This window comes from Micrasema longulum, unplaced genomic scaffold (assembly GCF_059751315.1).
Source record: "Micrasema longulum isolate JH-2025_06_02 unplaced genomic scaffold, ASM5975131v1 h1tg000251l, whole genome shotgun sequence".
NCBI classification, from domain to species: Eukaryota; Metazoa; Arthropoda; class Insecta; order Trichoptera; family Brachycentridae; genus Micrasema; species Micrasema longulum.
The window spans coordinates 687700-701259 of NW_028277456.1; the positions used below are offsets into that span (position 1 = coordinate 687700).

The 13560-nt window shown below is 32.0% G+C and overlaps 1 protein-coding gene across 1 annotated transcript in view; it reads right to left on the bottom strand.

Moving 5' to 3' along the window:
* Window positions 1-13560, bottom strand: part of LOC148283274 (whirlin-like) — a 96972-nt gene that overhangs the window by 65890 nt on the left and 17522 nt on the right. Inside the window, exon 2 of the mRNA XM_088223751.1 lies at window positions 6740-6896. Coding sequence (XP_088079877.1) covers window positions 6740-6896 — 157 coding nt within the window. The remainder of the gene's footprint in view (window positions 1-6739; window positions 6897-13560) is intronic.

The following is a 13560-nucleotide window of genomic DNA, read 5'->3' on the forward strand; positions in this document are numbered from 1 at the left end:
TACGCCTTTTGCCTCGTTATTCATTTTTAGTATTCCTGTTGCCACGTTATAATATGTTTTATATATAAATATCAGTAGATATATATCACGAGTCTCCTAGTAGTACTTTCATTCAATGGTATTACGCTTTATCAAATTCGAATTAATGTTTTTTCTTGTTTCTTGAACCTTATTTATTTTAGTAAGCAAAATTAGAACAGATATTTGAATTTGTCACAAATAACTTAACAATGTTAACTACTCAACATACACAAATCACACATAAACAGATGAATAAAAATAGCTGCAATTTTGGCGTATTACGGAAGGTCTTAGAAATTATTATTTATGTTCGAATTAACTATGCACGTGTCCATATATTAACTAATTCACTAAAAGAAATGTTTAATCATGTTTATGTACCTATAAAACTATTACCGAAACAGAAATGAAAAGCAAAGAACATTTGGCCATTTTTGAATTCACCAAATAAAGAAATGAGTTGAGTACCTATACAAATCAGCAAAGAAAGGACACAAAAAATAAATAAATAAATTTCTCGCAGCCAAAAAGTCTCATTTGGGAAAGTTTCGGAGTCTGTTTTTACTTACGTAGTACGCCGCCGGCTACGATCGTAGAATCGTAGAACTTTCACATACTCGCAGATTATATAGTAACACCCACCCTTGCTATATGAGCTGAGAGACAGAGTTCAGAAACTTGGCAAGCATCACTTTTTGCTCGACAGCAAAAATAAAACGCTTTAACTGCCCGCGTACATCCTCCTTGACGGTAACTAACCTTCTCAGCGTCGCAACCCTAACATAGCGACGCGCAGCACTTTTTCAATGACAATCGATCAAATTTGTTTTGTTAAGTGCGTGACACATCCAGTTATTTAATATTTACTTAATAAATATTTTAGTAGCGGGTTTGGCTTCCGTTACTTTAAGAATTTCAACAGTTATACACAAACCGACAGTAGAGATCGGTGAACGTTCATTTTTTACCTTTTAATCACATTTATAATATTTTAAGTTTGTCCAAATTTTTGTAGACAAGGACTGGATTCAACTCCCTGGGGAGCTGTTCATATTAACATATTACAACAGAGATGAAGAACATTCAAGAGAAGGTAATATAGAAGTCTAGACACCTACAGGGCTTATGAACTGTCAATGGCTGGTTTAAGTGGCCACTTTACACACTGTGTAACATTCACCATTCTGCCCATATTTGAACATATATATTCCTTCAATTCTTTCATCTTTTGATGTTTGTGAAGTTAAAGAGCTGAAACCTTTATTTATGCGGGTGAGATTCATCTAATTGAATTATTTCACCTACATACTAGGCAACGCCTAAAAATGTTATTTTTTCAATTTCTATACTTCTTCATGGATCAGGTGGATTTATCAACAATATTTTGAGTTTGTCCAAATTGTAATATCTTCCAGCCAACCAAAAAACAGACTGATCAAAAAAAGAATTGGTCAAAAATTTGTACTAAAAAACGAAAATATATATCAAAAGATACATTAATTTTAAAAATATTTAATTAATAAAAAGTAACAGCGGTTTTTTAATAGGGAGATAAAGCTTGCACATACTTACTTTTAAAAGGTACATATTGTAATACATATTAAAAGATAAAGAATGTGGAATTAGAAAATGAGCTTAGAAAGAGAGAAAAAGAGGAACCAAGAAAGAAAAAGAAGAAAAATTTATATTTAAAAAAACAATAAAATACAAAGATTTAAAGATTCCGAGTAATGCTTCAGGCGTTTTTTGGAGGTGACTAGAAAAGGTGCATTTTTTATATAAAGAGGTAGCTCATTTCAAAGTCTAGCACCTTGAATGGAAAACGAATAGCAGAAAAATGATGTGTCATGTCGTGGAATGGAAAGTGTTCTCTCCCGAGAAGAGCGAAGCAAAAGACCACGATCAGAAAGGTAAATGAAATTCTCAGCAAGATATTTTGGAGAGCAAGGGTTGTGAAGAATATTATAAAGAAGTGAGAGAGATTGAAAGTTTGTGCGCTGATAAAAACGAAGCCACTTGAGTTCGGAGCGAAAGGGTGATACATGGTCATACTTTTTTGAGATTAAAAATGAAGCGGATGCTTTGATTCTGCGAACGCTCCAGACGAAATACGAGTTCTGTATTGGCGTCAAGATAGCAAATATTAGCATAGCACAGAGAATATAATAGAATAGATTGGAACAGTTTTTTTTGTTGTGGTTAGAAGAAAATTCTGAAGTCTTTTTAGTGAATGGAGGGTGCTATGAAACTTCTTCCCAACCTCAGTTATCTGTTTTTGCCACGTTAAGTGTAACAATTATCAATGCCAAAAATGACGCGTTTTTCTAAGGCCGTATTTTTACATCAATTCATCAATTTTTTAATATATATGAATACATTTTTCCACAATATCTATATTGATTTTGAAAATACAATTAATTTTTCTAAATCCGTTTAATATGTTTTTATTGTTATGTGTAGGATATTTTCCTATTGTTTAAAAATTGTAATTATAATACAGCCATTGATTTATTGGCGTTGAAAACAATATAATATGCAAATTTAAATAAAATATTTAACCTTCCATATCCTGATATTCTAGAAAAAACCTACGTCGGGATAATTAATAAAGTAGTTCGCTTAGTTAAATAATGAAAATTTAGATATTATTTCATAATAATTCGGTTTAGTGCACGGGCTATGAGATGCAATCAAATGTAATGAACGTGTTGATGGTCAGAATAAAAAAAATACAACATAAAATCTACGGAACAAAAACAGGAAACCCGTTTCGTTCCTTGAAATTGAAATATAAGGAAAAGCTGTGAAGGTTTAGATCATCAATCTCAATAAACTTAATTTAGGCTCATTTTGTGCCAGTTCTTGATAAAAAATAAACCTCGACGTCTTTATTGCAAATGCGGTTTAAATTCTTTATATTTATTTGTCTTCACGTAGATCAAATTTTATCATGTAATATCAGTCATGGTGGATGAAGAATACAGTTATGTGCACGGAATAGAACGAAAACTCTGGACGTTGACTGTTTTCGACTCGATGGCTGCTGTCAGGCAAAAATCCGGAATACGGAAATCGAGCGGAGGTAAGTCCGCCTTGTTATGTAGTGGTTGACGCGTTTACCTACCATTCTTGAAGTCCTGAGTTCGATTCCTGGCAGGGAAGACGCGAAATATTGATTTTTAAGGTAGTTTAAACTGCAATATTTCATTGTTCGTGAACTGGCACCTGAAGTGAAGGACTGATCAGTATCTTCATATAATAGATAAACGAAATAAGCTGCATTTGGTTTACCATTACCAGTGTCCTATGCACCATTGGGTGCGGAAAAGAAAATGTTGATAAATAATAAATTAACGTTTATTTTAGCGAAATTTTAGAACTCACGCATCACGGGTGGGAATCCTGTATTTCTCACAAAATGTGTTCGAACCTTATTTTTTTTTTCTTAAGTGTAAATAGCAGTTTCCACAAGAGCATAGATGAACAAGATTATTTGCTTTCATTTTCGATCTGGCACTAATTAAGATTCGTGTTCGTGTATGTTGTAATATAACATAATTAAAAAACACTTTAAATAGCATAATATTATTTGTAACAAAATCATTTAGAAACCACAAATATAGAAATATCACATACTACGAATACCGATAAAAGTATGTGAAATGGTTTTAGAAAAAAATAATTGTATTTTCAAAATTGTAGAAAAAGTTTTCATTCACAATTTTTATAAGAAAATTGATTAAAAATACGCTTCCACAAAAAAGCGACAGGATTGGCCATGAAAATTGTGACTTTAAGATTCGTGAAACGCACGACGGTTAATTTAAACGGTTACAAACGACAGTGAAAAATTAGCCGAATCGTGACGTATTAGGAACGTGGCAAATGCAATGAAGCATTTTCGCGAGAATTTAAAATCATTTTTTATGTTTCTAATAAGCACGAAAAAAATGTTTTTTCACTCAAAAATATTTAATAGACACTTAATAATTTATAATTGTAAAAAAAAGTCATATTTCTATATTGTGTTTGATTTTATATACCGTTTAAATTTACGTTAACTACCACATCAAATCTTTTTAATTAAGAAGACATCGATAATTGATGGTTAATAAGTTTTGAATGAACTAAACACAGCTTTGAATATCTATATACCTTACGTGTATTTGAATGTGTGAGTAAGGGTGGATAGTAATTTGTGTTTGTTTAGGAAATTCAACGGAGGGAGCCAGAAGACGTTTTCAATTAACTCCCACGTTACGAGGGAGCTTAACTATTTTTAGGTATCGTTAAATAGAAATGAACAGCTCCGCTTTGGAGTATGGAAGGTTGCTTTGGATCGATATTATTTATTTATTTAGCCGTTGGGATTAGAACACGTTTTCCGTCTTTCCAGCCTGAATGTTTACCAGTCAAGTCGTATATTTTTTGCGTCTGAATAAAGAGACAAACTCTTATTTACAAAAATCGTTTCACTTTCTCTATCTGTATTTTGCAGGCTCTTAGATAATCAAATGCTGAATAAAGTGGGGTCTCGGATAAGATTTCTGACTTTCATTAACTTCATACAAATATATAAACTCAACCTTTAAAAATTTCGATACAAAATCGATATTTTTCTAAAAAAAGACTCTCTTACAAAAAATCGGTGTAAGTTTACCGATACAAATTAACTACCATCTCGGGTTCAATTCCTGACATGATCGCCGTGAAATAGTTATTTTACAAGATATTTTTATATTTAAATATTTCCAAGTCCCTAGCCTAGATCATCTTACCTTCATGCGACAAAAAATGGTCGGAAACCACTTAGATAAAAAAAAAAAAAAAAATACCAATGAGGAAAAAAACAGAATCTTAAAACCCACTGTACAAGGGTTTTAAACTGTCCGATGTGGTCGCGCCACTTGCTCGTTGGCAGATGAACGCTCTAAATTATCTGGTTCGCGGAATGTGTTATCTTTATGCTTTGCCACCGAACCCTAATACAATTAATGCGATTTCCTACCTTGCACTGGGGTTCTGGTACCTTTTTGTTTGGAACTTGTTTTGCGGCAGTCAGGATCAGATCAGATCCTATGGTCAGGAAGGAGGAGCACTTGACGTGGTTTCTTGATTATTTTTATTTAACGACACAGTAAATTAAATTAATTATTGATCGCAAAAATAACTGATTCGCTATTGCGGTGAGAAGTGAGAATATCTTATAACATGCACACTGACATTTCGGTTATTATATTTTTGTTCTTTTGTTCTATACATTTGAATAATTTTAAACATTGATTATGTTGGGCCGGAGACAAAAATGTAGTACCTACCCACAGTAAGAATCGCAACATCTGAACCAGGGCCCAGTGGCAGCAAATAAATCCAACAAAATAAATTTGGGGTAATGACGATGAGTTACCTGAAGAAATAAAAAAAAGGAAAGCCTCAAAATATATGAAATCATTTTGAAAAAACATGCTCTTGATATTTTTTTATATAAAATGTAATATTATGCAATTTTCATATTAGTTATTAGCGGACTCGACATATTATGTTGTCCTGCCCGAACGTTGACCTTTCTGCTATTAGCTGGGTTAGCAAACGTTTTTTCGTTTTCGAATTTTCTATCTTAGTATTTTAAACTATACCGTGACATTACTGGTGTTTGTTACCAATTGCAGCGCCAACATCCAATTGTGAATTTAAATCATTAAGGGACCCACTCAAAACACACACATTTTAAAAAATCAAAATCGGTCTAGCCGTTTAGAAGGAATTCAGTGACATACACACGTACAGAAGAATTATTAACATAAAGGTCAAGGTGTTATTAACTGACTTAAAAAAGCATCAAGCATTAATAAATAATGTTCCAATGCAGTGTCCTATACACTTACCATTAATTAGGTGCGGATAAAATAAGAATGATGATTTAAATTACTGAAAATGATTAGATTTCCCCTAATTAAATAGATTTTTTTTTCTGTATAATCAGAGTTAATTTTATTTTATTTTGTAACCTCAAAAATCTTAATTACCTATTTACCCATATTTTTTATCTTTATTTCTTAATGTGACAATTGTAATATTTTTTATTCCTAAGTGTAAATGTTTTACTTTATTTTTTCTTTGTTACTCATGCATTGATTTTATTTTTTGGTAAACATGTAAAAAAAATGTATATTTTTTACTCATGTAATCTTTTATTTGTTAGTGATGGTTATAATATTTTTTATTCCATACTGTATAATTTTATTACTTAATTTTGTTATTACTACTCTTATATAGATTTTCTTTTCTTAATTTTTGTATTTTTGGATACCTATGTAAAAGAAACATCATTCATGTATACTCATAATTTGTTTACTTTGTTTATGTATTTTTATAATTTATTACTATGATAATTATTTTTTTGTATTTTTATAATTATTATCAAAATGTAACAATCCTCATGGGCGTTTAAATAAATAAATAACTAACTCTCTAGAGCACTGACGAGTAACCTATGACACCTCAAACGTTTTGGGTGACACGCATCGTTTACGGACGATCTTCGTCCAAAAACGAGCAAAGCGATCCTTCGTTTAGTAGGCTTACTTTGTCAGGTTTATTCAGAATTTCGACACGGCTCGATGAGCTAAAAAGGTTACACATCATTGCCCTAGAGTCCATAGGGTTGAATTCGGTACTTTTCAGCATTTAATAAAAATATTGGAAATAGTTGGTTTACCTGCATCCTTGCCACCCTTAACGCAGATGCCGAAGCCGTGCGTTCCGTCAGGAGTGTCCCGAGACATGGTGACAGTGCGGGTGGACAGCTCGGGGATGTTGGGGGCGCTGCTCTGTAGGTAGGGTCTGCCGGTACCCTCCACCCCTCGGTACCCCGCCTGGAATCAAAATAATTTGTCATTTTAGGTTGGTTCGTTAATTTGCACAGGAATGCTATTATTGATCTTATCGAAATGGACAGAGGAGAAAGAAATTTGCGGATTTTTTGCATGCGAGTACACTTTGGTTCATATTTATTTATTTATTTGACTAAAGTTGTCTGCATTACTTTACAGACTGTTCAACCCATTACTGAAGGTCTGTGGTTCAAATCCCACTCTACCCCAACTTGATTACTATTTTCTAATAGGAAGTTAAAATTATTCAATCAATTATTTGGGTAAATCATAAGAACGCAAATATTTATTTTTCTTGTTTTTTTATATTTATAAATGATGGATACAAGAATGGACCATTATTAATCTACCATTACGACCATTACTAATCATTATTTAATTTCCATCTTAGAACAGGCTGTGCCATGTTAGATGAAGACTATCATAAACAGAGAACACTCCGTTTTCATTTTACATTAATTGATTTTAAATAGATTCCCCGTTATTAAGTATGTATATTATTTTTTTGCAATTAATTTATAAATATTTTTTTTTTTTCTTCCTTTATATAAGTATCGCCAAAATCGCTTTTGAACCTTTTCTATTTCAAGAATGTGGTTTGATTCTAATGTGCTGCGGACTAGTGTATCATACAATGTGCGAATTGCGGTAGTTTTATTGAAATATCTAGTTTCGAAATTCAAAATTCGCGTACGCTTAGAAAATAATACTAGGATCTTTAATTTGGTGGTTGCGTGGTAAAAGTAAATTATTCATATTGTAAGGAAACAGAGATGTTTCTTTGGAGCAATACAAGATAATGCAGAATTTTAGTAAGCTAAGAAGTAATTTGTTAGATACAGACCTATACCATAAATTACTCAAATCATTTTGGAGGCAAGATACGTCCTCAGCTTATTATTGAAAATGTCGACATCGTCAGCAAAGGGAGTAATTGGTGTTTTTGATAGAGTCGCCGATATCATAAAGAGAAGGAAAAGAAAGAGAACTACACAAAACGAACCTTCTCTTTGTCAGGACACTAATTAAACTAACATGTCACTATACGTACACCTTGTGCATGTAAGGGTTGCATACTTAAAGCGCGTGGTTTCAAATCGGCATGTTGGTTTCATATTTTTGTGCAACAACAATGGTGAAGGTGTATATTGGGTTTTGCATGTTAGTTTAATTTGTGTCCTGGCGAAGAGACGGGACACGTCTCGAAACCGGTAGACATAGAAATATCAGTAAGTGGTTATGCACAAATATTTAATAACATTTAGCAAATTGTTTGACCACAAAGTTAATGCTTTGAATGTTAATAATATGAAAATCACAATGTTTGATTTAACGTGTTCATATTTATTTGACGTTTAATCATCAGTGTGGCCTCATATGAAGCTTCAGAAAACCATTCTAGGATAAAGAAAACGTCCAAACGCAAACTTGACTTTTTTACGTATTAAAATGATTTTGAAAAATAATCAACAAGTAAGTCAAAATGTTTGTAGACGAGGTTAGATTTCACTCTATACGGTGTTATAAAGATTGAACTATGTTACAACAGAGAGAAGAAACATTTTTAAGAGGGGAACATGAAAGTTTAGATATTTACTGAGATTATAACCTGCTATTTGATGATTTAAGTGGGTGTTTTTGTACATGTTGTTTTCACAATGAATAATACCTAAACTTTACGATTGTAATAATACTAATTTATAGTACAATATAATTATTTATTTTAATTTAATCAATTATTTTCCCTACATAAATTATTATGGCTCTACATATGGATTTATACAGCATTCGAATAATGTTAATTATTTTGATTTCATATTTTAATTTTTTTACTTTAAAAAAATGATGATGAAAAACGAAACATATCAATCTCTTTATATTCGTTTCCGAGCCGGTGTAGTCTGACGATTGTAATATTTACAGAATAATTGTGTATACCAGACTCACAACAAAGGTAGACTGCAATCTTGTATATTTATTTGGTACTTAAATACTTATCAGTTTCCATCATATCATCATATCAGGGACACCCAGTTTTTTATAAAACTGGACTTTTTGTAAACTTTAATAAACAATCATTTGTACCGTGTCGGAGTCGGCAGCAGACATGTTCCGTGTTATTTTTGTTGAGTGTAGTGCCGGGGCCATGTTGAGTTTAATTTCAGCCCGTCATCTCTGTTTATGTTATTTCGGTGTTTGTGTATTTTAATTGCCTCTTTTATTATTCGTACACTGTAATTTTTAAGTTTATGCAAAATCTTTGGTTCGAAAGCGAAAAGATGTTCTATTCTATGATTTTTTGAAATTTTTATTTCCATAAAATACACAGTTCACCCTGAAGATGGCTCCTGCAATGGTAGCCGAAACGTCGGAATGAATCCAAATTACACTTATTTTATTTTTATTTATTTATTTAAATACAACTTCACAACAATAAAGGTTTCAGCTCTTTAACTTCACTAAAATCAGCAAATGGAAGAATTGAAAAAATATGGATGTTCAAACATAGGCAAAATGGTGAATGTTACAGAGTGTGCAAAGTGGCCACTTAAACCATCCAATGACAGGACATAAGCCCTGTAAATGCCTAGACTTCCATATTCACTTATTTAAGGTATTCTCCATCCATGATGTAATTTGTTAAAACAATATATTCATTTAAACATTTATTGAGATAAAAGTCCTAACTCCATGGAAACAAAGTCCTGAGTTGAGTTGGGACGAATATATGTATAAAACATTTACAGTAAATATTACCATATTTACTGCATACTCGTATAACAGTATATATATAGTATATCCCTCCTGATCCCAACAGTTTAGATAAATTTAAAGAAATTAATTTGCAGAAAAATCCACTTTTGAAATATAAACCTTGTATATAATAAGCAAGGTAAATAATAAAGCAACTCCCATATAAAAAAATATAAAAAAAATACTCGTATAACAAAAAAATACATCCTGAAACTCTTTTTTGAAAACATATTTTGTCCTTGCCCGCTCTTTCAAAACATTAAATACACTCAGTAAGATTAAGGAGAGGTGTCTTTGAGCAAAAGTCGTCCGGGTTTCGGGTTTGACATAATTCATTCCCTGGGAAAACCTCGTACTAACGTTTTGCTGAGTCCTCTTCTTATTGTTCAACCAGAAGTGTGTCAATGCCTCTTTTAGGTAAATTTGCCTCACATCCAGTACCCTCCTGGACTGGAACAGCTGTTCTGATGGATATGTTAGAGACTTTAAAATGAATGTCGATAAAATATTTAATAGGTAAAAGTTAAAAAGATTTTTTTCGTTTAAAATAAACTTCTGGTGGATTTAATGACAGAATCGAAAGGGAGAGTGGAGTGAAAATAATTAACAAATTATTGGTTACATTGTGGAGAGATCAATAAGAGAACGCTTATAAAAACACTGTATTTTTTCCGTTTATAGGTAAGTGTACGAATATAGAATATGGCTGTCCAATTCGATAAAGACCATTACGCTTCGTATATAGCCCGTTCGAAATTGGATATTGGAATTGCACTGCCTGTCCAGCGTACAGAGCTACAGGGGGCTTGAGATAACGCGAACAGAATAGATATTCTACGGGCCTAGTATTGATATTTCGGATTAACTTCGATTTAAAAACAGCGAGTGGATTTGAAAACGAAAAAAATGAAGCCGGTAGAAAGATCGTTTGAGAGTTATGCAGAAAAATGCAAAGCTTAAGTAGATAGAATGTTGCATGAATGATTAGTTGTCTTTTTTATTGCGTCACCGTTCGAAAAATAAAAAAAATAAAAAGTATGTTTAATTTAACCAATGCGAAACTGCCTATTACAAAAGAGATGGTGAATATTTTCATAATCATTATAATCATTCTCTTTCCGCACCTAATGATAGGACACTGTATTTGAGCACCAAACGCAGCATGTCTTGATATTTTTTATTACATAAAGGTAAAAAGATAAATTTTACGCTTCAAGTGCCAGTCTAAGGACTAATAAATATTTTGGTGTGAAAACACCCTTTTTAATAAATATTTCATATCAACCATGCCGGGAATTAAACTCGAGACCTCTTGCATGGAAGGCAAACGCGCTGACCATTTTAGAGAAGGAAATTTAGTTGTCTAGATATTCACAAAGCTCATGACCTGTCATTAGATGGTTTAAGTAGCCACTTTACACACTGCGTAACGTTCAGCATTTTCCTATGTATGAACGTTCATATTTCTTCAATTTTCTGTCTGAAATTTCATTCCTCCACACATCCTTAACCGTTTTAAAGACCGTGGGTTTTCCTATCGGTTTCCTTTTTACGAAGAGGCGTTTTGTTTGTCAATAAAACGATTTACACTTTTAAAATGTTCAATTTCATATATCGCGATTTTAATTGAATTTAACTCTCCTACTTTCACTGTCCCTCTCACTGTGAGTTTGACAAATTATAAGGAAAGCCTTTATCTGAAATCGTCATTAATTCTCATGACCATATGTAAACACAAATTTCTTCCATCTGTTGATTTTAGGAAGAAGTTAAAAAGCTTAAACCTTTATTTTTTGTGAACTGATTCATCTGATTAAATTATATCACATACTAGGCAAAGCCTGAAAACCTTTTTTCAATTTCTTCTAAGACCAATTGGTTCAATCAATGATATTTTAAATATTTCCAAATATTTGTAAACAAATGGCTGGATTTCCCCCCGTAGGGAGTTATTAAGATTTACATATAACAACAGGGCTAGAGAACATTTCATAAACGAAACATGGAAGTCAGGCATTTACAAGGTTAAAAGCCCGTCATTGGCTGGTTTAAGTGGCCACTTTTTAACTGTGTAACATAAACAAGATTAACGTCTTTGGTTTCAATAATTGTCTTTGGATCTAGAGATTCAGCAACAGCACTTAAAGAAAAAGCGTTCCTCTGTTACTGATGACGTCCGTCTACTCCCAACTGAAGGAATGTCTCAATAGGATATAAAAAATACTTTAAATGCTATTCTTGATGCTTAGCAATCGCGATGGGAATCTTCCCCTTCAAAAAGGGTTACCTTTTTTTTCCCGTCAGCACTTGAAATCTTATTGGATTATCCCCTATCACTAGACTACGCAGTTTTTATCAGGTCATGGTAAATTTAATGAAACATTATTTGTTTTTAATAATGTTGATTCCCCTTCGTGCTGCTGCTGATATTCTAATCAATATTTTTAACACATCCTGTGATCTAGTCTTTTTCTCTTCTTTATGATTACCAAACGAAGCTTTTTGCTACTATCCGTGACACTGCCATAGGTCCTGTCATATACAATCCGGTGGCTTCTAAAAATGATTTTAAGTCTTTTAAATTTTTTTAAAATCATTTCGGCGAATCGATCGTGTCCAATCAATTTAATCCTAGTCAGTGAGGAATTAACTTCCTACGGTTTTGGCTCGGTTGATGCACAAAGTCAACAAATGAAAGGATTGATGATATATGAAGCAGAGTAAAAAATATAATATTATAATAAATACAGAATAGATAAAATAGTTCATGAAACGTAATTTGCAAAGTATTGACTTGAAAAGCAGTCAACGACAGATCATAATGTTTTTCTAGTATTTTTATTTATTCCCTTCGTTGCTTTATTTTCTTCAAAAGTATATTATTTAAAGCGAAAATAAAATTATGCAAAGATAATTTTTATTCTGTTTTTATTTTAGAGTGTACAAAAGTAAGTTGAATGTTTCAACTCTTTGTTTAGTAAAATGTGTGCAAAACAAGGCCTTTTCTCTTTTATACAGGAACATTAAAACAATGCCGAAGAACTAATTTGCACTAAAGGAACTCGTTAAGAAGATACCCAAAACTCTTTTGTACGTTCTTTCACAGCGGTTATTTGAGATACCAGATTTAATAAGTACCTTCAGTTATTTCAACATTTCATCATGGAGTACAATATAAATGAACGTTGATATGCAAAATACAATTTTGAAAAAATGAAATATTGGTGTTATCAAGTTCAAGCAGCTCAATTCTTTGTTCTGCTTAAAACGGTCAGGCCATTTTCATGGAAAAAAAATGTAATAATCACCTTGTGAGAATTTTATGATGTCAAAATGTCATGAAAATGAATGTCACCTCATACATTCTGAGTTTGTATGAGGTTTCATTTAATATTAGATCTGGCTGTTTTCTGCATATTGCACATTTTAGGTTATGTAATCAGCCAGGCTTAACTTTTTAATTTTAACTTTTGATTTTAACTTTTGATTTCAACTCTTAATTTATACTTATTCATATGTACATCTACTACCTGCACCTAATAAATTATTGTTGGTTGTGTATTTTTACAAAGAAATTTAAATGTTCATGGAAGCAGAGAGAGAGGGAGGAAAGTAGAGTTGGAGCTATATATATACAATGTCTTCTCCCCTTTATGTACTTTTTATTAAATATTCATATTTTTACTTTTTTAGAATTCAATTATTTTTCCCCTCTCCTCCTGCATTCATAATAAATTAGTGTGAAATCTGTAATTGGTCTTACTTTTTTTAATTGTTCTTCTGTACCTTGTTTTATATAAAGACTGCATGATTTCCTTAATAAATAAATAAATTCTCCAACTAAATATATAAGATACTTTAAATGTTAATGCAAATATATTCATTTTCGTTT